Below are 27,613 nucleotides of genomic sequence, written 5' to 3'. Positions count from 1 at the left end.
TTTGTTTTATCACAGAACAGAACAGAAATACAAAACTCAAACTTGATTTCTTCCTGAAAAACAGATTCATTGTTCATCGCAATCGACTGTGATACAATTTACAAACTCGAAAAAAGTGGATCCATTGTCCATTGTTTTGAGTTTTTCTTTTTCTTATATCTATCAAACACGCGCCTGCTCAGTTATAAAACACCACCTGCTTGTCTTTGTTCTCAGCTGCTGAAGGTCAGGTGTTGACATCGGCTCATCTGATCTATATGGGCAGTCAGATTGCAGAAGGCATGGCCTACCTGGAGGACAGGAACATTGTCCACAGAGACCTGGCAGCCAGGAACATCCTAGTGGGAGACGACCTGGTCTGCAAGGTGGCCGACTTTGGACTGGCCCGGATAATTAAGGTAAGGAGGACAAGACCGTTGCTTCATTTGTAAAATCGGAGGTCCTGGTGTCTCTGTTGTGTGTCTGACATAATGGAGAGACGTCTCTTTTGCACTGCCGATTGTCCCCCCAGGACAGTGTGTATACAGCGAGTCGAAACACAAAGATCCCAGTGCGGTGGACGGCCCCTGAGGCGGCGATTTACCAGCGCTTCTCTGTAAAATCGGATGTTTGGTCTTTTGCTGTGCTGCTGTACGAGATGATGTCACGTGGCAAAATGCCTTATGAAGGTAGACTACTCATTGCTTTGTACTAATGTTTATTTAGTTTAGAAATTAAAGACTTATACATTATATGAAACCGATGTCCTATTTCTTTTTTTTTATTGTCAACAAATCCCATGAACAGATTAAATCTATCAATGAAGCAAGAAAAAGGTGATTAACACCATTTCTGCTGCCAGTTGTGGTGCATTTGCATCATCTCAAACTGGTCAAAAACCCATTTAAAGTCCAACATATGCTCTATTCATCCAGTTTGAAAAATGATTGATCTTTTTTTCATTACATTGTTCACATACTTTCAGATGAAGTAGAGAGAAACCCACCATCGTATCTGCATGGGATTTGTTGACAGTAGGAAAACGCTGAGTCACACCATCCTTATCATTTAAGCACTTTTTAAAGCCACTCACCTTGTCAGAGTTGTGTTGACTTTATCCACGCACGTTAACCTCATGCTGCGACTCTTGACAAAATCAGCCGACTGAACTGTGGAATTCTCTGTGTATTTGCCTGTAAAAGAAAAAACAGTTTTAACAAATGCTCGTGCTTCTCTTTTTTTTTTATCTGCAACAGGAAAAAGTAATAAGGAAGTGTTGGATCTGCTGTCGTCTGGATTTCGGCTGCCCTGTCCAAACCGCTGTCCTCAGAATATTTACCGTATCATGATGGACTGCTGGGCTTCTGAGCCCTCTAAGAGACCCTCCTTCCACGCCTTGCACAGTCAACTAGACTCAATCTATGCTAGGATATATTTCAAGACTATAGAGGTGTAGAAAGAGGACAGAGTACAGGACATGGACGGAAAATATGACAGCGGTATAAATGGCGCAAGAGCAATTCCTCCACAATCAACCTCCGACAGAGAGACAGACTACCAATGTTAAGGAGGAATAAAAACGGAAAATGAGAAACTGCAAGGAATATTCTCATTCCCCATGCAATACACTTCTACAACAGGGTATATTTACTGTAAGACCACAACCAGAGCATCGGAAATGGACTTTCACATGTGTTGAGGAGGAGAAGATGCTAACCAAATCAAATAAGAAAGAGGGGAACATTTAGAGCATAAATGAGATTTTGGGTTTTTTTAGGCTAAAAGAAAAAGACTGAAAAATACACTCCTTTCTTAAAAAAAAAAACATATAACCCTCACATTGAAACCCTCGGCACATGCACAGCACCATCTGCGTTGGATTTTATACCCGTCTGTGTTTTTATATGATATTTTACTACTTTGGTATGTGCCATGTCTGTGTGTATGCACACTTGTTGAAAGTTTATGAAAATGCAGGTCATTACTTAAATTATTCACCTGTCATTTGACTGCAAAGCCAGTGCTAAAATTGAGGTTATGTGCAATAATTAAATGCTTGCTGAGTTTTTAGCCATGCTTGGGGCCTGGTGATCTTGGAAAAGATTAGAGTAGTGAATTGGTACTGACCTTTGAACCTTGGCTGTTGTGATCCCATGATCTTTCACAACCACCATCATCAAGTCAGTTTCCTCCAGAGGATGATGATGACGACAGTCTTAGCTGAGGTTAAAGTAAATGATAAGCCAAAGATACGGTATCTGAGACTTGGACGAATGACTAATAACTCTTAATGCACACGTGGCACGCAAGTATTGATTTAAAACAGTGTTTTTTACAAAAAAGCAACAAAAGAATTAAAAGCTGCATTGTAATGTTTCCAGATATATGCATTTCCAAGCTCTTGCTGATAGTTCTTCAAGAATGTCAACACCGCATTGATACCTTTACATTAACATAGGGAGCCAGAATGAGCATTGGAATGGGAAAGTGTGCGTCTGGCTTATTGCCATATAATATTATATAATGTACTTACTTTGCTTAAACCTGTGATCACACAAATAAAAACATCTACAGATGATTCACTTCTAGAATTTTACCAGAGTCTCCTTCAACTGTTTGGAACCTCATGCCATCTACATAGACAAGAGTGGCATCAGTTTTACACGTCCAAATAGGTTTAGTTATTGCTAACATCATTCTTCACGTTTTAAAATAGAAGCACAGGTAGTAGCAGTTAGCCACCAGGGGGCGACTCCACTGGTTTCAAAAAGTCTTTTGGGAAATAAGCCTACTTCTCACTTGATTTATCATGCAAGTAAACATTTAGTTAATGGTCTCAATTACTCACAGTTCTTCAAAAGAATATGATGTCAATTTTGTAAATAATATTCGTACAAAATTCAGGCTCTCAGAGCCGCCGCCCTGCCAGCAGGTGGTGCTATGCTCTTGACTCAGTTTTTATGTGCTGATGTTGTCTGAACGGGTCTGTTGTCTCACTCACGTATGAAGTTTCGAGCAGATCGGTCAATGTACAGCAAAGTTGCAGGGCACTTCATGTTCCGTGGCGAATGGTCAAAATCTGCCCAAATTCCGATGGTTGACATGGCCACGCCCTTTTTTAATCTGAAAGATCTTTTGATAACTTTTCATCTCTGATGTGTGTAGTACAAATTTAAACATTTTTCATGTTGCTAGGACAAGTTTGTTCGTTTATGAAACGTGCACATCGCCAAGATGGACACCAACAAAAAATGTCAATTAAGTCCGTTTTCACTGACATTTGGTTTGTCAAAAATGTGATCCTTTTGGGGAGAAAAAAAAAACATTCCAGGAATTCCAACAGGTCCTCGCACCACTGTGTGAGCGCTCGGGCCCTAAAAACATGGCACATACGAGGGGACACCAGCGTGATTGACGGCTGGTATTGCCCAATGGGCGCATTTGTGAACTTCCATTTACAAAATGAAAACATGACGTTGGCCATATTGTGAAACTTCACAACCAGAATGTGTTTTCAAACTGGAAGACTACGTGCATTTTCATACGCAGTCTAGGTTCAGTGCATAATCTGTGATCTATGAGACAAAGTTATTTTAGCAACATCGCTGTGTTGCATTTTCTGTTTCAATAGGAAAATGAGTCTGTGTCACTCAAGGACCCTCACTGTACATTGCACTTCTGGGGCCCCTGGCATGGCTGTACACGACTGGTCTTGTCATTAAGGACAAGTATCAAGTGTTTTTGTCCTGCCGCCTTCTGTAACAGGGAATTTAAGAAGGTTTTTGGCACTATGTTGCATAATATGAAGAGCAGTTGTCCACCATATATTATATATATTTTTTTTTTTGGTTCTTTTTGTGATGCATTAAATAGTGTCTGACCCAGTGTTTGAGAAGCCTGTGAGCCAAAATGCCATATGTGTACAGGCCTTAAGTTATTAATGCTCCTCTACAGGCCCACACTACTGACCAGTTACAATTGTAGTGTTTGTGTTTACATTACAGAGACTGTACAAAATATTGACAGGACAAACCACAAACCTGGTATGAAGGCAAAAGAGACAACCAGCCAAATCCAGAACTATGTTTGAGGGGGTGGCTCGTGTGATTTCTGCACCACAAAATTGTACAACAATCCAGCTTGGCTCTTTTTATGCATGGCATTAACAAAAGACAGTGCCAAGTTCAGGAAACTTGAGCCATAATCACCAAATCACAAGACTGAGACTTTGTGTTTTAGCCTGTGTGCCATCAGGTACCAAACACCAGTTGTGCAAAGAATAAAGTATTTTAAGTATTGTGTAGCAATGTGTGGGTGTTTTTTTGTTACAGCTTCTTCCGTCTTTGACATTCACTGTTTTTTTTTCCTGTAAGGTTTTAACACCAGTTCCTCACACTGCCATTAAAATGAGAGGGTGGGAAACTCCTTAAACCTAGTAGCCAATGACGATGAAAATAATTCAATAATAATCAAATTAACTCCAATAAATCAACTCGAATGTTATTTATAGATCACACTTAAAAACAACAGAGGTTGACCAAAGTGCTGTACAGGATGACACCAATAAATGAAATAGAACATAAAAACTAAAACGATACAGTGCATAATAAAAGCACATAAAAACAACCCGAATACAGGGACATCTTATAAATGGAATATTCTATAGAAACTCATATAAACACTGTGATTGAAATAATGTCTTATGCAGAATAAGGGGATCTAGAGATAGAAGTTGACACAGTCTAATGTCTAATTGTGTTTTTACATTGATTTGTTTTCACCACAGAAGCCACAGGTTCTGATTTTTTTGTGTGTCGTCATCTTTGAAAAGATAGACCTTCATGTTCAGGCTTTGTGATTAGTCTTCATCCTTCTTTTACTGGAAATGTTCTCATGCCACGAGAACAATTATAACCCACAGAGGAAGAGGAAGTGTCAGTGGCCATCCCCTAGTAAAAGTGCAGCAGTGACCACAGACTCTCTGATGATAGACAGAACTACATACTTTCCCGCTCTATTGTCTCTAGCATTTCATATTCATATTTTGTTGTTTTGAAATGTGGTTACTTTTGTAAAAATCATCTTTTGTTAATGTAATATTTTAGCTTAGCCTGATTGTACAAACAATATACAATGCTTAAATTCATTAGACCACCACAGGTGCCCAGCATTGTTAATTATCAAAATATGTTTTTATGTTTCTGTAATGGATAATACACCAGTATGTGGAAGCTCTTTAACCCAAATTACATGTTTCATGCTAAAATACAATTATTGTTATCCATGAATTAAAAAAAATATAGTAAAACACATTTGTTTTATTTATTGATTAAGTTGTCAAAATATAGTTATTTACATACTGTTCACTAGTTTTAGTGGTTGAATGTTATGCTTGAACAATTTCTGACTTAGAGATTTTTGAAAGATTTCTAAAAAATATTTCTGTTTTCTTGTTTTTAAGACAGATGGTCCAATACATTTGTTAATCACTGTATATTATACATACATAGTCAGGATGCTAAGGATGCTGATGGCTGAGATACAGCCAAAGATACAGTATCTGAGATTTGGACGAATGATTGATGAATGACTAATTACTCTTGATGCACACGTGGCATGCAGTGTTTGTCAAAATGTTTCATAATGAGATCCACATTTTAAAAAAGGTTGAACTGGTAAACCTGCATCCAGAGTGCAGGTTTACGCACAGCGGCACCGGTCAGAGACACACATTCACCTCATTAGAGCGGTGGCGCCTTAATTTAACTTGTCAGTCAGCATAGGCGGCGTTCAAACGTGCTCTGTTTTGTCGCGTAAGGAAGTTGCACTCGGTCCTTTGAAGCTGCAGCCGCACAATTCAGCCGCAGTTTCTCTGGAGGACATTCCGAGGATTCCTCGCGCCCTCGAGTCTACCTGTCCGACAGGTGTAGTTGTCACACACAGACACTCGGTGCGGGTACCTTTCGTTGTTATCTATGGGTGAGTGTCTGCGCACGACCTGTCCGTGTCTGGAAACACTATGGCAGAGGATTTTCAGCGACAAAACGTCGCCATCTGGACAAGGAGGAGGGGAGAAAGACAGCTCCACTGACTGCAAGGGAGATGAGAGCGCACAGAGCCCCGGCACACCGGTGCCGCCGCAGGAGAAAGGTCCCGAGAGCGGCTCAATCTACACAGCGCTGTGGTCGTTTGAGGGTCGCCACAAGGATGAGCTGTCTTTCCAGGCTGGGGATCTGTTTAATGTCATCAGCCGCAGCGGGGACTGGTGGACCGCGCGGAAGATCGACATGAACGGATGCGTCCTGGACACCGGGAAAGTGCCATACAACTACCTGTCCAGGGCCGAACCCATGAGATCACAACCGTGAGTGTGTGGCGTTTACATACATGGTTACATACATGGTTACATACATGGCTGATAATGTGCACAGTGTTGTGCACATTATCAAAACTTCTTGAAACTAAAGTGATCCAAGAAAAAGTTCTGCCTCATTAGCACCAGGTTTTGGTCTCCATGATGATTACTGTTCTTGTTTAGTCTTTATGATAGAAAAGGTCATGAAAAGAGTACACACCCGGACACACATACAGAGATATAGAACACATTTAAACGGCCTATAATCAAAGCCTTCTTCATATACTCCTATACAATAAAACCAGTTAATAACCAACTCCAAAGACGACGTTGTCACAATTCACATCACGTCTAACTTGAACCAGTATTGCCTCAGAAATGTACTTTTTCTTTTTCTTAATGTACGCTATTGTTTCCTCTTCAGGACCAAAGACCAGTCCTGATGAGGAAACGAGTATAGTGTGTGCACACCACACACGACAACTACATTCAGCACTTCTACTCTGCTTTGTCTGAGGAATGCTCAGTCAACGGCTTATAGATTTGACAGACACTTTGTACTCCGTAGGTCAAAACCTGCTTCTGTACCTGATGTAGATCCTACATGTAGATCTGTGTGGTGACACAGGCATGTTGTGGGATTAGAACCCTGATAATGACTCGACAACAACAACAAATATAGAGCAATTATTACTAGAGTGGATTTTGCTTTTCAAAAATCACATCTAATGATTAAACTGAGGACAAAGCACAACCTCAGCTGAGCAAAAGCTCTCTTTGTATGTTCACGTACGTAATTACAAGCAGTATGCTGCTTCTGCTTCCATTAATCCACTTCCCATTGTCTCTACAGCATGTGCCATTCACAAAGCCACATCTTGAGTGCGAAATGTCACCGGCTCTTTTCATAATATCAGTTGTGGTGATGAAACCTGGATGTTAACACAACTGTTTTCGCCACCTCGAGTTTTGTATCGTTCTGTTTATAGCATACAAGGAAGTGTGTTCAGTCAGTGTGGTTATTTCCAAATGTTGCAGGTGTGCCAATTATTTAAAGTTGGTCCTTTTTTACTTTATATTTTACCGTCACAGTTCAAAGTTCACAGCCATATCTTTAAATGCTCTTTGTTTGAGCAACATATTAAAAGTTCACTCTATCACCACCTAATCAAATCCCAAGAGCCTGGAGCTGTGGCTGTTCATTTGAGCTGAAACATTAATCAACATTTTATCATAATTGCAATATGGCCTACTGCAATTTTCAAATCACAGGAGGCGCAATATTTATTAAATCCAAAATATGTGTCAAATTACCATTTAAGAGTAAATAATGTAAACTAGATTCATCATATTCCACAGACTGAAGAAAACATCTTTGTTTCTCACAGATCTGCACAAATACCACACAGTAATCATTTTAAATATGTTATTCAAATGGAAACTAAAATAATCATGCAAAAATGACCATTTCCTCGAATCATATATATATAGGTCTATATATACAGATATAGTTATATATCTCTCTCTATATATATATACTGTGTATATCTACATATGTGTATGTATATATGTATAAATATATATACATATATACAGTGTATATATATACATATATATGTGTATATATATATACACTGTGTATACATATATATACATTTGGTAATAAGTTACAATTCTTCAACCCTAGTGTTAATGACATCTGAAATTACAATTATATAAATGCTTCATCTTTTGGATGATTTGTTTTCTTTTGGCGTCACCGCAAGGGGTGAGTCAAAATATCGATTTGGTGATATATCGCCGCCCTACCTCGTGCCTTACAATAATCGATACGCAATTATCTATATTTTAATTAACAAATTAAAGCCCTCTAAAGTAAACAGTAACTGCCAGTTTCATTCACGGGGCGTCACTACTTCATGCCTCCTCACGGTGGCACTGCTCAAATAAATGAGGGAAACTTAGGTGTAAGTTACTTGGCTGAAGAAGAGGAAGTTTACAGCCGGATAATGGTGGAGAAAGTTAAAATATGCCCCATCCATGTTTGATACAAAGGTCATCGCTATATATCATATAGCGATACATCACGCTATCTGTGGCTCTTAACTTTTGTTTTATTTGTTGCTTCCTCTTATTTCTGGAACATTTAGCAAATAGGTCTACCATTTAAAAACAACAACAAAAACACTTCCTTGTGTTTGTGCATGTGCCCTAGTGTATTACAGGAGGTCAAAATCTTGCAATATATTGATAATCACACAATCGTTTCATTGTGATATTATTGGTATCGTGGACCGTGTACCGCGTATCGTATCGCGTCATAACCTAGGACTCCCACAGTCACCACAGCGGATGATCCGCATATTTGATTTGGCTGAGATTCTTTTACACCAGATGCCGATGTCCCATTAACAAAGCGTATTATAAATATAATATGATGTATAATATAAATATTCAAAAAATTCCTTTTTAATAGCTTCCATGTCATGTGAAACCACTGATTCCAAAGTTTACTACTTGACAAACAGGATCTTCTTGTTGTCTCTGGATTCTTTTTTACATGTGCACAAATATGGTGAAAGTGATGTTCAGAGGAAGGTTTTTTCCAAGGACTTTTTTCCAAGCAAAGTACAGTTGGTATAATTTGTTCCGCTTGATTTTAAAGTAACACAGATGATTTAAAAATACAGTCTATTTCCACACTATATCAGACCTGAATACATTTCAGCGATGTCCGTGTGTTTTCACCCAGATGGTTTTTTGGTACAATGAGCCGCTTTGAAGCCCAAATACACCTGCTGGGATCAGGAAATGAAGAGGGAGCGTTCCTCATCCGACAAAGTGAGAAAGACAGCGTTGGATATGTTCTTTCAGGTAAAAGAAGGAGATGCAGAAACCACATGCAAAAGCAGAAAAGAAAATGATGTACATGTAGGTGCATGATAAGTAGAGAAAGCAGGTTGAATGTATTTAACAGAGAGAGACACTGGGAAAAAAAAGGAACAAGGATAACCTAAAAATGTCCACATACTGTATGCAGCAGAAGAATAACAGTTTAAAAACATTACAAAAGAACGGCAAATGACCAGGGGCATGTCATCCTGGCTGTACGTTTGAGTAACTGTGTATCTATCGCTGACGACATGTTTGCCATTACCATAGTTACGCGACAGTTTGTGCTATCGGAAGAATTACAACAGTTTCTGAAAGCCGAGAAGTTGCACGTCAAAGTCAATATTGACCTGTTGTTTGTGTACAACTGCGGTGTTTTTCTAAATAAGCCTTTTTGGTAAATTGTTAAAATAGTATTTTAACATGTAGTGAATTGTAAGTAGCTGCCAGATATTGGAAGTTATTCTGGAAAAATGGGCAAAAGCACTTAGTTACAGGACACTCTCTGGTTCAGATGGACACAGAGGTCTAGGTGTTAAAGGGTTAAAACATAAAAGAAAAGCCCTGCAGCCCAAAAATGATATAGAAATAGAAAAGTGATGTCTGTGGAAACCTCCAGTTGCACACAGGTTCAGTTATTACACTCTGAATGTTTAATAATCCATGGAGATTAGTTTCTCAGTTAAACTCTCCTGGAGCCTTCATCATTCCTAAACCACTTCTGGTATTCTGTTGTATCGTTCAGTTTAACCAGTTTCTGCTGCATGTGCAGACATATTAGTTGGCACAGCACCCCCCGCGACCCTCTGGCAGAGGATAAAGCGGTAGATGATGACTGACTGACTGACTGATTAATGTCTCAGGTGTGCGGATGTTTTTGCCTCTTAACAACTACTGTGGCAGTGAACAAAGTTTATGTAACGAGACATTTTTAGGAGACAGGTTTCTTCTGCTCTTTCCTGACGCTGTGTATGTGTGGGTGTGTATCTCTCTGCAGTGAGGGCAAGTACTCGGGTGAAGCATTTTAAAATCCACCAAGTTGGTGATGGTAATTTCAACGTGGAGCCCAATCGCCACTTCAGCTCTCTGATTGACCTGGTGGAGCATTACACCAACAACAACCTCATCAACACAGGCAGACTGTCGACCCACTGCAAGATGGTAGGACAAGCTGTGGCTCTTTACTTTTGCTTTATTTGTTGCTTCCTCTTATTTCTGGAACACTTGGCGAAAACTGTTTAAAAAAAGCAAAACACTTCCTTGTGTTTGTGCATATGCCAAATAGTTGTCTTGCACCTGAACCTGAAAATAACATTTCTCATGCAACACAGCTGCAGATCTGATGTTAGCTGAATGGCTAAAAACTGTGATGCTTGGAACAAATGATGACCTCAGCCACACATGCCTGTCAAAATAAAATAAATGGTCAGTTTATTAGGAACTCCTCCATCATCTGATCTGGCGTGGATTCAGCAGACAATAAATCTGACCTTCATACATCGAGTGGAACCAGTGTGCCATGATTTTTGCAGCAGACACACTGATCCTGCTCTATGACGATTGTGGAGGGTGTAGTGATCCTTTTATTTCCTCTACATCACTATATTCACTATAATGAGGGTAAACTCATGAGAGTGACACGCCTTCCTCGTGTGATACAGCTGGTAAAAATCAGCACAAACAGCCTCCAATCCGTTTAAATTTGCCAATGATCCTGACACTGGAAAATACAGTGTTTCATCTGTCACAGGTAAACACGAAAAAAGAAGAAAAAAAGGACTGCTAAACTACAATATTTGTGTCGTATGCTTCCTCCATCAGGAAAAGCCCAACACCCCAGATCTGAATCATTTAGAAGCGGATGAGTGGGAGCTCCCAAAAAACGAGTTCACCCTGGGGGAGGAGCTGGGCACTGGCTACTTTGCTGATGTCTACCGGGGCCGCTGGAAAAGCCATATAAATGTCGCCATCAAGATAATAAAAAATGGTATGTTTCGTCATCTTTGTTGTTGTAAGTAATAGATACCTTAAAGGTAATAAGCATGCCATTGGAAACTCATCTCATATTTTGTGAAAAAATAGTTCTTCATATCACATTTTGGACGACATACTATGCTATGACTTTTTTGACTAATTATGGATGACAAACTTTACTATGACTTTTTTGACAGATTTTGGACGACATAATATACTATGACATTTTTAGGGGATTTTGGACGACATACTATACTATGACTTTTTTGACTGATTTTGGACCACATACTATACTATGACTTTTTTTGACAGATTTTGGACGACATGCTATACTATGACATTTTTGACGGATTTTGGACGACATACTATACTATGACTTTTTTGACTGATTTTGGACGACATACTATACTATGACTTTTTTGACTGATTTTGGACGACATACTATACTATGACTTTTTTGACAGTTTTTGGACGACATGCTCTACTATGACTTTTTTGACTGATTTTGGACGACATACTATACTATGACTTTTTGAATGATTTTGGACGACATACTATACTATGACTTTTTTGACTGATTTTGGACGACATACTATACTATGACATTTTTAGGTGATTTTGGACGACATACTATACTATGACATTTTTAGGTGATTTTGGACGACATACTATACTATGACTTTTTGGGTCATTTTGGACGACATAACATAGACATACTATACTATGGCTTTTTTGACTGATTTTGGACGACATACTATACTATGACTTTTTTGACTGATTTTGGACGACATACTATACTATGACTTTTTTGACTGATTTTGGACGACATACTATACTATGACTTTTTTGACTGATTTTGGACGACATACTATACTATGATTTTTTGACTGATTTTGGACGACATACTATACTATGATTTTTTGACTGATTTTGTACGACATACTATACTATGACTTTTTTGACTGATTTTGGACGACAAAATATACTATGACATTTTTAGGTGATTTTGGACGACATACTATACTATGACTTTTTTGACTGATTTTGGACGACATACTATACTATGACATTTTTAGGTGATTTTGGACGACATACTATACTATGACTTTTTTGGGTCATTTTGGACGACATACTATACTATGACTTTTTTGACTGATTTTGGACGACATGCTATACTATGACTTTTTTGGGTCATTTTGGACGACATGCTATACTATGACATTTTTGACGTATTTTGGACGACATACTATACTATGACACTCCAGGTAAGTTTGGGACAGAATGCCACTTTCACAGTTGGCTGAGTGGTTTGTGACGCTCCCATTCAGAAACAGCCTATAAGGGACACTAGTTCGTATCCCACTGCTTACAGGTAACTATAACAATTTTGGGTCATTTCGCACAACATACTATGACATTTTTGACTGATTTTGGACGACATACTATACTATGACTTTTTTGACTGATTTTGGACGACATACTATACTATGACTTTTTTTGACTGATTTTGGACGACATGCTATACTATGACTTTTTTGACAGATTTTGGACGACATGCTATACTATGACATTTTTGACGTATTTTGGACGACATACTATACTATGACTTTTTTGACTGATTTTGGACGACATACTATACTATGGCTTTTTTGACTGATTTTGGACGACATACTATACTATGACGTTTTTGACTAATTTTGGACGACATACTATACTATGACTTTTTTGACAGATTTTGGACGACATGCTATACTATGACATTTTTGACGGATTTTGGACGACATACTATACTATGACTTTTTTGACTGATTTTGGACGACATACTATACTATGACTTTTTTGACTGATTTTGGACGACATACTATACTATGACATTTTTAGGTGATTTTGGACGACATGCATACTATGACGTTTTTGACTAATTTTGGACCACATACTATACTATGACTTTTTTGACTGATTTTGGACGACATACCATACTATGACTTTTTTGACTGATTTTGGACGACATACTATACTATGACTTTTTTTTACAGAATTTGGACGACATACTATACTATGACATTTTTAGGTGATTTTGGACGACATACTATACTATGACTTTTTTGGGTCATTTTGGACGACATACTATACTATGACGTTTTTGACTAATTTTGGACCACATACTATACTATGACTTTTTTGACTGATTTTGGACGACATACTATACTATGATTTTTTGACTGATTTTGGACGACATACTATACTATGACATTTTTAGGTGATTTTGGACGACATACTATACTATGACTTTTTTGGGTCATTTTGGACGACATACTATACTATGACATTTTTGACGGATTTTGGACGACATACTTTACTATGACTTTTTTGACTGATTTTGGACGACATACTATACTATGGCTTTTTTGACTGATTTTGGACGACTTACTATACTATGACGTTTTTGACTAATTTTGGACGACATACTATACTATGACTTTTTTGACTGATTTTGGACGACATGCTATACTATGACTTTTTTGACAGATTTTGGACGGCATGCTATACTATGACATTTTTGACGGATTTTGGACGACATACTATACTATGACTTTTTTGACTGATTTTGGACGACATACTATACTATGACTTTTTTGACTGATTTTGGACGACATACTATACTATGACTTTTTTGACAGTTTTTGGACGACATGCTCTACTATGACTTTTTTGACTGATTTTGGACGACATACTATACTATGACTTTTTGAATGATTTTGGACGACATACTATACTATGACTTTTTTGACTGATTTTGGACGACATACTATACTATGACATTTTTAGGTGATTTTGGACGACATACTATACTATGACATTTTTAGGTGATTTTGGACGACATACTATACTATGACTTTTTGGGTCATTTTGGACGACATAACATAGACATACTATACTATGGCTTTTTTGACTGATTTTGGACGACATACTATACTATGACTTTTTTGACTGATTTTGGACGACATACTATACTATGACTTTTTTGACTGATTTTGGACGACATACTATACTATGACTTTTTTGACTGATTTTGGACGACATACTATACTATGATTTTTTGACTGATTTTGGACGACATACTATACTATGATTTTTTGACTGATTTTGTACGACATACTATACTATGACTTTTTTGACTGATTTTGGACGACAAAATATACTATGACATTTTTAGGTGATTTTGGACGACATACTATACTATGACTTTTTTGACTGATTTTGGACGACATACTATACTATGACATTTTTAGGTGATTTTGGACGACATACTATACTATGACTTTTTTGGGTCATTTTGGACGACATACTATACTATGACTTTTTTGACTGATTTTGGACGACATGCTAAACTATGACTTTTTTGGGTCATTTTGGACGACATGCTATACTATGACATTTTTGACGTATTTTGGACGACATACTATACTATGACACTTCAGGTAAGTTTGGGACAGAATGCCACTTTCACAGTTGGCTGAGTGGTTTGTGACGCTCCCATTCAGAAACAGCCTATAAGGGACACTAGTTCGTATCCCACTGCTTACAGGTAACTATAACAATTTTGGGTCATTTCGCACAACATACTATGACATTTTTGACTGATTTTGGACGACATACTATACTATGACTTTTTTGACTGATTTTGGACGACATACTATACTATGACTTTTTTTGACTGATTTTGGACGACATGCTATACTATGACTTTTTTGACAGATTTTGGACGACATGCTATACTATGACATTTTTGACGTATTTTGGACGACATACTATACTATGACTTTTTTGACTGATTTTGGACGACATACTATACTATGGCTTTTTTGACTGATTTTGGACGACATACTATACTATGACGTTTTTGACTAATTTTGGACGACATACTATACTATGACTTTTTTGACTGATTTTGGACTACATGCTATACTATGACTTTTTTGACAGATTTTGGACGACATGCTATACTATGACATTTTTGACGGATTTTGGACGACATACTATACTATGACTTTTTTGACTGATTTTGGACGACATACTATACTATGACTTTTTTGACTGATTTTGGATGACATACTATACTATGACATTTTTAGGTGATTTTGGACGACATGCATACTATGACGTTTTTGACTAATTTTGGACCACATACTATACTATGACTTTTTTGACTGATTTTGGACGACATACTATACTATGACTTTTTTGACTGATTTTGGACGACATACTATACTATGACATTTTTAGGTGATTTTGGACCACATACTATACTATGACATTTTTGACTGATTTTGGACTTTTAGGTGATTTTGAACGACATACTATACTATGACTTTTTTGACTGATTTTGGACGACATACTATACTATGACTTTTTTGACTGATTTTGGACGACATACTATACAATGACATTTTTAGGTGATTTTGGACCACATACTATACTATGACATTTTTGACTAATTTTGGACCACATACTATACTATGACATTTTTAGGTGATTTTGGACAACATGCTATACTATGACTTTTTGACAGATTTTGGACGACATGCTTTACTAAGAAATTTTTGACGGATTTTGGACGACATACTATACTATGACTTTTTTGACTGATTTTGGACGACATACTATACTATGACATTTTTAGGTGATTTTGGACGACATACTATACTATGACATTTTTAGGTCATTTCAGACGACATACTATACTATGACATTTTTAGGTGATTTTGGACGACATACTATACTATGACGTTTTTGACTGATTTTGGACGACATACTTTACTATGACTTTTTTGACTGATTTTGGACGACATACTATACTATGACATTTTTAGGTGATCTTGGACGACATACTATACTATGACGTTTTTGACTAATTTTGGACCACATACTATACTATGACTTTTTTGAATGATTTTGGACGACATACTATACTATGACATTTTTAGGTGATTTTAGACCACATACTATACTATGACATTTTTGACGGATTTTGGACGACATACTATACTATGACTTTTTTGACTGATTTTGGACGACATGCTATACTATGACTTTTTTGACTGATTTTGGACGACATGCTATACTATGACATTTTTGACGGATTTTGGACGACATACTATACTATGACATTTTTAGGTGATTTTAGACCACATACTATACTATGACATTTTTGACGGATTTTGGACGACTTACTATACTATGACTTTTTTTTGACAGATTTTGGACGACATACTATACTATGACTTTTTTGACTGATTTTGGACGACATGCTATACTATGACTTTTTTGACTGATTTTGGACGACATACTATACTATGACATTTCAGGTAAGTCTGGGACAGAATGCCACTTTCACAGTTGGCTTAGTGGTTTGTGACGCTCCCATTCAGAAACAGCCTATAAGGGACACTGGTTCGAATCCCACTGCTTACAGGTAACAATAACAATTTTGGGTCATTTTGGACAACATACTATACTATGACTTTCTTGACTGATTTTGGACGACATACAATACTATGACTTTTTTGACAGATTTTGGACGACATAATATACTATGACATTTTTGACAGATTTTGGACGACATACTATACTATGACTTTTTTGACTGATTTTGGACGACATACTATACGATGACATTTTTAGGAGATTTTGGACGACATACTATACTATGACTTTTTTGACTGATTTTGGACGACATACTATACGATGACATTTTTAGGTGATTTTGGACGACATACTATACTATGACTTTTTGGGTCATTTTGGACGACATAACATAGACATACTATACTATGGCTTTTTTGACAGATTTTGTACGACATACTATACTATGACTTTTTTGACTGATTTTGGACGACATACTATACTATGACATTTTTAGGTGATTTTGGACGACACACTATACTATGACTTTTTTGGGTCATTTTGGACGACATGCTATACTATGACTTTTTTGGGTCATTTTGGACGACATGCTATACTATGACATTTTTGACGTATTTTGGACGACATACTATACTATGACATTTTTGACGGATTTTGGACGACATACTATACTATGACTTTTTTGACTGATTTTGGACGACATACTATACTATGACTTTTTTGACTGATTTTGGACGACATACTATACTATGACATTTTTAGATGATCTTGGACGACATACTATACTATGACGTTTTTGACTAATTTTGGACCACATACTATACTATGACTTTTTTGACTGATTTTGGACGACATACTATACTATGACATTTCAGGTAAGTTTGGGACAGAATGCCACTTTCACAGTTGGCTGAGTGGTTTGTGACGCTCCCATTCAGAAACAGTCTATAAGGGACACTAGTTCGAATCCCACTGCTTACAGGTAACTATAACAATTTTGGGTCATTTCGGACAACATACTATACTATGACATTTTTGACTGATTTTGGACGACATACTATACTATGACTTTTTTGACTGATTTTGGACGACATGCTATACTATGACTTTTTTGACTGATTTTGGACGACATGCTATACTATGACATTTTTGACGGATTTTGGACGACATACTATACTATGACATTTTTAGGTGATTTTAGACCACATACTATACTATGACATTTTTGACGGATTTTGGACGACTTACTATACTATGACTTTTTTTTGACAGATTTTGGACGACATACTATACTATGACTTTTTTGACTGATTTTGGACGACATGCTATACTATGACTTTTTTGACTGATTTTGGACGACATACTATACTATGACATTTCAGGTAAGTCTGGGACAGAATGCCACTTTCACAGTTGGCTTAGTGGTTTGTGACGCTCCCATTCAGAAACAGCCTATAAGGGACACTGGTTCGAATCCCACTGCTTACAGGTAACAATAACAATTTTGGGTCATTTTGGACAACATACTATACTATGACTTTCTTGACTGATTTTGGACGACATACAATACTATGACTTTTTTGACAGATTTTGGACGACATAATATACTATGACATTTTTGACAGATTTTGGACGACATACTATACTATGACTTTTTTGACTGATTTTGGACGACATACTATACGATGACATTTTTAGGAGATTTTGGACGACATACTATACTATGACTTTTTTGACTGATTTTGGACGACATACTATACGATGACATTTTTAGGTGATTTTGGACGACATACTATACTATGACTTTTTGGGTCATTTTGGACGACATAACATAGACATACTATACTATGGCTTTTTTGACAGATTTTGTACGACATACTATACTATGACTTTTTTGACTGATTTTGGACGACATACTATACTATGACATTTTTAGGTGATTTTGGACGACACACTATACTATGACTTTTTTGGGTCATTTTGGACGACATGCTATACTATGACTTTTTTGGGTCATTTTGGACGACATGCTATACTATGACATTTTTGACAATTTTGGACTACATACTATACTATGACATTCCTGGTAAGTTTGGGACAGAATGCCACTTTCACAGTTGGCTGAGTGGTTTGTGACGCTCCCATTCAGAAACAGCCTATAAGGGACACTAGTTCGAATCCCACTGCTTACAGGTAACTATAACAATTTTGGGTCATTTCGCTCAACATACTATGACATTTTTGACTGATTTTGGACGACATACTATACTATGACTTTTTTGACTGATTTTGGACGACATGCTATACTATGACTTTTTTGACAGATTTTGGACGACATGCTATACTATGACTTTTTTGACGTATTTTGGACGACATACTATACTATGACTTTTTTGACTGATTTTGGACGACATACTATACTATGACTTTTTTGACTGATTTTGGACGACATGCTATACTATGACTTTTTTGACAGATTTTGGACGACATGCTATACTATGACATTTTTGACGTTTTTTGGACGACATACTATACTATGACTTTTTTGACTGATTTTGGACGACATACTATACTATGGCTTTTTTGACTGATTTTGGACGACATACTATACTATGACGTTTTTGACTAATTTCGGACGACATACTATACTATGACTTTTTTGACTGATTTTGGAGGACATGCTATACTATGACTTTTTTGACAGATTTTGGACGACATGCTATACTATGACATTTTTGACGGATTTTGGACGACATACTATACTATGACTTTTTTGACTGATTTTGGACGACATACTATACTATGACTTTTTTGACTGATTTTGGACGACATACTATACTATGACATTTTTAGGTGATTTTGGACGACATGCATACTATGACGTTTTTGACTAATTTTGGACCACATACTATACTATGACTTTTTTGAATGATTTTGGACGACATACTATACTATGACTTTTTTTGGTAATTTTGGACAACATACTATACTATGACTTTTTTTTACAGAATTTGGACGACATACTATACTATGACATTTTTAGGTGATTTTGGACGACATACTATACTATGACATTTTTGACGGATTTTGGACGACATACTATACTATGACATTTTTGACTGATTTTGGACGACATACTATACTATGGCTTTTTTGACTGATTTTGGACGACATACTACTATGACGTTTTTGACTAATTTTGGACGACATACTATACTATGACTATTTTGACTGATTTTGGACGACATGCTATACTATGACTTTTTTGACAGATTTTGGACGACATGCTATACTATGACATTTTTGACGGATTTTGGACGACATGCTATACTATGACTTTTTTGACAGATTTTGGACGACATGCTATACTATGACATTTTTGACTGATTTTGGACGACATACTATACTTTGACTTTTTTTTGACTGATTTTGGACGACATACTATACTATGACTTTTTTGACTGATTTTGGACGACATACTATACTATGACTTTTTTGACTAATTTTGGACGACATACTATACTATGACTTTTTTGACTGATTTTGGACGACATGCTATACTATGACTTTTTTGACAGATTTTGGACGACATGCTATACTATGAGATTTTTGACGGATTTTGGACGACATACTATACTATGACTTTTTTGACTGATTTTGGACGACATACTATACTATGACTTTTTTGACTGATTTTGGACGACATACTATACTATGACATTTTTAGGTGATTTTGGACCACATACTATACTATGACATTTTTGACTGATTTTGGACTTTTAGGTGATTTTGAACGACATACTATACTATGACTTTTTTGACTGATTTTGGACGACATACTATACTATGACTTTTTTGACTGATTTTGGACGACATACTATACAATGACATTTTTAGGTGATTTTGGACCACATACTATACTATGACATTTTTGACTAATTTTGGACCACATACTATACTATGACATTTTTAGGTGATTTTGGACAACATGCTATACTATGACTTTTTGACAGATTTTGGACGACATGCTTTACTAAGAAATTTTTGACGGATTTTGGACGACATACTATACTATGACTTTTTTGACTGATTTTGGACGACATACTATACTATGACATTTTTAGGTGATTTTGGACAACATACTATACTATGACATTTTTAGGTCATTTCAGACGACATACTATACTATGACATTTTTAGGTGATTTTGGACGACATACTATACTATGATGTTTTTGACTGATTTTGGACGACATACTTTACTATGACTTTTTTGACTGATTTTGGACGACAAACTATACTATGACATTTTTAGGTGATTTTGGACGACATACTATACTATGACTTTTTTGACTAATTTTGGACAACATACTATACTATGACTTTTTTGACTGATTTTTGACGACATACTATACTATGACTTTTTTGACTGATTTTGGACGACATACTATACTATGACATTTTTAGGTGATTTTGGACGACATGCTATACTATGACTTTTTTGACAGATTTTGGACGACATGCTATACTATGACATTTTTGACTGATTTTGGACGACATACTATACTATGACTTTTTTGACTGATTTTGGACGACATACTATACTATGACTTTTTTTTACAGAATTTGGACGACATACTATACTATGACATTTTTAGGTGATTTTGGACGACATACTATACTATGACATTTTTGACGGATTTTGGACGACATACTATACTATGACATTTTTGACTGATTTTGGACGACATACTATACTATGGCTTTTTTGACTGATTTTGGACGACATACTACTATGACGTTTTTGACTAATTTTGGACGACATACTATACTATGACTATTTTGACTGATTTTGGACGACATGCTATACTATGACTTTTTTGACAGATTTTGGACGACATGCTATACTATGACATTTTAGACGGATTTTGGACGACATGCTATACTATGACTTTTTTGACAGATTTTGGACGACATGCTATACTATGACATTTTTGACTGATTTTGGACGACATACTATACTTTGACTTTTTTTTGACTGATTTTGGACGACATACTATACTATGACTTTTTTGACTGATTTTGGACGACATACTATACTATGACTTTTTTGACTAATTTTGGACGACATACTATACTATGACTTTTTTGACTGATTTTGGACGACATGCTATACTATGACTTTTGACAGATTTTGGACGACATGCTATACTATGAGATTTTTGACGGATTTTGGACGACATACTATACTATGACTTTTTTGACTGATTTTGGACGACATACTATACTATGACTTTTTTGACTGATTTTGGACGACATACTATACTATGACATTTTTAGGTGATTTTGGACCACATACTATACTATGACTTTTTTGACTAATTTTGGACAACATACTATACTATGACTTTTTTGACTAATTTTGGACGACATACTATACTATGACTTTTTTGACTGATTTTTGACGACATACTATACTATGACATTTTTAGGTGATTTTGGACGACATACGACTTTTTTGACTGATTTTGGACGACATACTATACTATGACTTTTTTGACTGATTTTGGACGACATACTATACTATGACATTTTTAGGTGATTTTGGACGACATGCTATACTATGACTTTTTTGACAGATTTTGGACGACATGCTATACTATGACATTTTTGACTGATTTTGGACGACATACTATACTATGACTTTTTTGACTGATTTTGGACGACATACTATACTATGACATTTTTAGGTGATTTTGGACGACATACTATACTATGACTTTTTTGCCTGATTTTGGACGACATACTATACTATGACATTTTTTGACAGATTTTGGACGACATACTATCCTATGACATTTTTAGGTGATTTTGGACGACATACTAACCTATGACTTTTTTGTCACATTTTGGACGACATACTAAAGTATGACTTTTTTGTCACATTTTGAACGACATACTATACTATGACTTTTATGTCACATTTTGGACGACATAATAAAATATGACTTTTTTTTCACATTTTGGACAACATACTAACCTATGACTTTTTTGTTACATTTTGGAGGCATTCTAATCCGGGGGTGACAGTAGCTCAGTTGTAGAGCAAGTTTTCTTTCAACACGAATGTTACGGGTTTGAATCCCGGCTCAGCTTGTCTACATGCCAATTGCTGATGTGTCCTTGGGCAAGACAACCCATATTGCTGCAAATGGCTGTGCTGGCAGTGTGTGAGTGGGTAAATCTCAACCTCCTAATTATTTAAACACAGTATGTGTCGTCCTCATTCGGGATCAACTGTGTGTGTCTTTTTTCGTGGAATTGTCAAGATTTCAAAGTGGTTTTCTTGTGTTGCTTCTCTCCATCTACTCCTCTTTTACATTCGGTGTTTCTGTCTCCTCCTGCAGACTCTGAGGTGAACCACCGCGAGTTTCAGAAAGAGGTGCAGATTCTGAAGAATCTTCGACACCGACATCTCATTTCTCTGTTTGCTGTGTGCACAGCTTCACCACCTTACTATATCATCACCGAGCTGATGGAGAAAGGCAGCCTGCTCCAGTTCCTCAGAGGTAAACCTCACTGTTAGGTTGGATTGTGTTATCTGTGGTTAAGTTCAGCAGCCTGAATGGTGCAATAGTGATAACAATCTGAATGCCGTCTATCTCAGGTACACCTTAAACAACACATGTAGTATACTTATTAGAAACACTCACTAGTATCAGTGTGCATTACTTCTTTATGGGCTGTATGGACTTGTACCAGTTGCTGAATTACTTCAATCCAATATGGATTTATTCATGTAGTATGTTCTTTAAAAAAAGAGTTACATTTTTTTTTAAAGTTTTAAAAAAATAGTTGGCGCCTTCCTTACATTATGATTCATATCATAATCATAGTCACAAACATTTTCAACACTGATTTATTTTTAACCATTATTCATAATTTAAAGAGTCAAATACTGTGGCCTTTTCAATTTTCAATTTTCAATTACCTTGGGTTTTAAAACTTGTATTTCTTTATTATTATTGTTTGTCTCAGGTCCAGAGGGGAAAGAACTAGACACCTCATCACTCATCGACATCAGCAGCCAGGTGGCTGATGGGATGTCGTACCTTGAGGAGCAGAACAGCATCCACAGAGATCTGGCTGCACGGAACGTGCTGGTTGGAGGCGACTATGTCTGTAAAGTGGCCGACTTTGGACTTGCCAGAGTAATAAAGGTAGGCAGGGAGGGAGGTGATAAAAAAAAAAGAAAAAGTATTAAAATATTATGAATTAAGTTTTTAAAGAATGTTTCTTTAACTCCAGGAGCCATTTTACATCTCAAAAGATAAAAATATTCCCTTCAAGTGGAGCGCTCCGGAGGCACTCACCCATGGAAAGTTCTCCAGCAAGTCTGACGTCTGGTCTTTTGGCGTCTTGCTCTATGAGATTATCACCTATGGAGGTATTCCTTATCCAGGTTAGTGGACTGATATGTTTTTATTATTTAAAGAACTAGAGGTTGTGAAATTAGGTTATTTAAGTGGAGTGTATTCTTCCATGATCCCTCTACAAATGTAAGAATTTAACATCATAATAAGAGGAAATTGCCACTGATAATAATGTTTTATCAAAAAGCACAGCATAGTTTGCCACAAGCAAACAGGGAAACATGGCCTTCCTCTCCATACCCAGTTTTTTTGGATGGTAAAAGCCTTTTACTCTGGTGTTAACACAAAGAGCAAAACAAAAGCAAATTACATAAACATTTTACGATTTTTATTTCTAGCTTATGAAAAAGCAGTTGAATCATAGAGCATCTGCCTCCAGTTATTTTATTCTAAATTTAAAATAATTTAGTGAGGTTAACTCACTCAGTCCTTCTGCAACTCATTCCATGCTGCAGGTGCAACCTTTTTCCAGTTTCTGTTCAGACATTTGAGACAGAAAGCAAATGACAGTCCTGAGAACACAGCGAGTATGTGCCATCACTTTTTCTGCACTGACACAAAGCTAATACAGAAGCAGGCCACAGAAACATAGTAATGACTGAGCCTACAAGTGGCCAGTGCAGGTCACCGTATTAACTCACGAGTGAGTCCGAGATTTACAATTTGTGATAAATCTCAGGAAAGCGTGCACAGAAGCTGCACTGAGACATGCATGTACAATGTCTCCATAATCCAATAGAGTATTACATGCAGCCCTGATGAGTCTATTAACCTCACAATGTATCAGTTGCCAGTGTTGTGAATGAACCTCTTAAATGTTCACTGATGATTTAAAAAGGTCTAATGTGCTTGAATTTGAAAGGTATTTAAGTTTATGAAGTAAAGAAGCATGTTTTGTGTTAGGGGAACTGAAAATCAGCACCTGTACTTATCGAATATATTGATATACAACATGTTTATGGTTAAGAAAGTCCAAAGGTGTACATTTCTACAGGTACAAAAGCTGATCCTCACTTCAACACTTTTACTTCCGCTCTTTCACTCTCAGGTTTCAACAACCACGAAGTGCTCCAGCAGATTATCGAAGGATACAGGATGCCGGCTCCAGCCAAGTGCCCCGACTTTCTCCATAAAATCATGTTGTCATGTTGGAGAGCTGAGCCGGATGACAGGCCACATTTCAAGTCCCTCAGGCACCAGCTGGACAGCAACTTCTATGAGCTGTGACACCACCACCGGCCCCTGCAGCTAATGCTCAGTGCCACACGGGGGCAGCAGAGAGTCTGATACTGAGCAGGGATTGTGATTCTTCACCTGGGACCCTTCAAACAAAACAAAACAAAAAAACCTAGCAGGCCTGACAGAGGGTAAGAGGCAGAATACAACATGGACAAGTTGCCAGTCTGTCACAGGGTACAAACAACTATTTACTCTCACATCCACAAGGTTAATTTAGATTCTAACCCCAACCTGTAATAATTCTTTGTCCAGCAGGGGGCGGCACAGTAAGTGTCTAAAGAACTTACTGAGCTGCTGCTTTTCTTCTCCCTTAACCTTTTCTGTCTCCCTCTCACAATCCCACATGCATGTCCTTAAGTATGAGCTCTCCAAGACCTTGGAGACCTTGGAGTTTGTGTTTTTTTCCACACAAACAAAGAAATGTAAGTTGTTTTGTTGTGCAGATTAGTCGCCTTAAACTCACAACAGAACACAAATCTTCCAGTTTGTCAACGTGACAGTTGCTTTAGATGCTAGAGCCTAAAAATGACCCACCAACCAACACAAACTTGAAGATGTATGAAGAAGAAAAATAATCTGATGCATGTGGACAATTATGTCATCAGTACCCACAGCTACATATACTTTCAACTCAAATGGATTGACTGCTGCTTTTGTTAAATGAGTCGATGATGATGATGATGATGATTAAAAGTGTGCAAGGATTTGAGTCCTGGATTAGCAGATCAAGGGGAAAAAAGTCTTTATTGCTAACATGAGTTTCTTTTAGGGCTCAGTTTCTGGCTCATACATCATAGTTTAATCCATCTTAATTTATAGACGCCTTTCAAGACACTCCAAGTCACCGTACAAAATTATAATAACATAAAATACGGAAATAAATTAAAATACAACATTATAGAACACAACAAAAACATACTAAGATTGCTGAAGGTATGTCGATAAAGAAGAACAAAATGAATGGACTTTTTTATGAATGTAAAGATTAATTTTCAGCAAAGAGAAGCTGTTGCTATACAGATTATTTAAGTGTGCAAACACAAGTGCAGCTAATTTCTGTTTTTCTGTCTCCCTCTCACAATCACACACACATGCGTGTCCTTCAGTATAAGTTCTGGAAAGTCTGAGACCAGTTCTGTATCACCATTATCTATGATCGGAAGGACTGTCATTTTAACCAGAAGCTGTTAAGATGAGCGTGTTAATGAGGATTTGTTACGATAAAGAAAACAAAAGTATCTCTATCTTAATCATCACATCAGTACAAGGTGATAACAAATCTGATGGTGACCTCAGGCTTACTGTACAGTACATATATGTGTATGTATATATATATAGATATATACATATATAAATATACACACACACACACACACACACACACACAACTGAAGGTAATGGTGCACAACAGTGCAACCCAGTCACATCTTAAAATAAACAACAACATTAACCTTATCTCACCCCATAAATATAGTAACATAAGGACGCATATGGAGTCTGAGTGTTTCGAATGTTTGGCATCTGAACAGGAAAAACACCTGCAGCTGTGATTCAATATTGCCCAGTAGATCGGGTGTTCCCGCCCTCAGGCAGCTGCGCTGAACCCGTTCACCCTCAAGGAGCTGAGGCACTGCAGCACAGGCTGGCTCAAAGCAAACACACACACACACACTCACTCACATATTTCTCAGGCTAAATGTTAGTGCTGCACAATTAATGGCAAAGTAATGTAAACAGCAATATGACAGAGTGCACTATCCAAATGGAAGGACACTGCAATTATTTGATAAACACAAACATGTGTCTCACAACAACTTGTGTGAGTTTCTGATTTTTCTAAAGCATTCATTTCTGAGTCGTTCAGAAACCTGAGATGACTCCTGTTGTTTCTGCCCGATCACGTCCGCATCATCACCTTTATGCAGACTTAACTACAGTATACACAGACCAAACACTTTTAGTGGTACAATCTCGTTACTTGACAGACATCTTAGCTTTCTGGACAAACTGGCCCTTTAACAAGTCAATTCCAACTTATATAAATATACAGTATTTACATGTTTAGAGGAATTCAAGGTGAAAGTTGACTGGAAACAGACAGACCCTACACCACCTTTGTTGTTTAGTGATTCAACAGAAACCAAATTGGAGGTGGGAATGAACATGTTCCCTGGAACCGAGACAAATATACCAAAATCCAGGATGTAAACATCATCCAACTGTTTGCCCGAAAAGCAAAACACAAGTTGGAAATTAACTCGCTCACTCACAGAAACCGGCTTTTCCGGTCTTCCAGCTAATCGCACATCATTTAT

The 27,613-nt window shown here is 36.9% G+C and overlaps 2 protein-coding genes across 3 annotated transcripts in view; both read left to right on the top strand.

Annotated features, from left to right (window-relative positions):
* Positions 1-4,282, top strand: part of srms (src-related kinase lacking C-terminal regulatory tyrosine and N-terminal myristylation sites) — a 19,577-nt gene extending 15,295 nt beyond the window's left edge. Inside the window, exons 4-6 of the mRNA XM_058642205.1 lie at positions 189-398; positions 512-668; positions 1,236-4,282. Coding sequence (XP_058498188.1) covers positions 189-398; positions 512-668; positions 1,236-1,435 — 567 coding nt within the window. The 3' untranslated portion in view covers positions 1,436-4,282. The remainder of the gene's footprint in view (positions 1-188; positions 399-511; positions 669-1,235) is intronic.
* A 1,423-nt stretch (positions 4,283-5,705) lies between these two features.
* ptk6b (PTK6 protein tyrosine kinase 6b) lies at positions 5,706-26,021 on the top strand. Of its 2 annotated transcripts, none has more exons than XM_058642256.1 (8): positions 5,706-6,343; positions 9,087-9,208; positions 10,224-10,387; positions 11,048-11,213; positions 23,130-23,195; positions 23,665-23,846; positions 23,935-24,088; positions 25,108-26,021. In XM_058642256.1, the coding sequence occupies exons 1-8, from the start codon at positions 5,955-5,957 to the stop codon at positions 25,284-25,286; spliced, it is 1,422 nt and encodes a 473-aa protein (XP_058498239.1). In that variant the 5' UTR covers positions 5,706-5,954; the 3' UTR covers positions 25,287-26,021. The 2 variants fall into 2 exon arrangements, with proteins under 2 accessions (XP_058498239.1, XP_058498238.1); XM_058642255.1 differs by having other exon boundaries at positions 23,034-23,195.
* The last annotated feature ends 1,592 nt before the right edge of the window (positions 26,022-27,613 follow it).

Source organism: Solea solea, chromosome 11 (genome assembly GCF_958295425.1).
Source record: "Solea solea chromosome 11, fSolSol10.1, whole genome shotgun sequence".
In the NCBI taxonomy this organism is placed as follows: domain Eukaryota; kingdom Metazoa; phylum Chordata; class Actinopteri; order Pleuronectiformes; family Soleidae; genus Solea; species Solea solea.
This window is presented reverse-complemented; position numbering and strand designations above follow the sequence as displayed.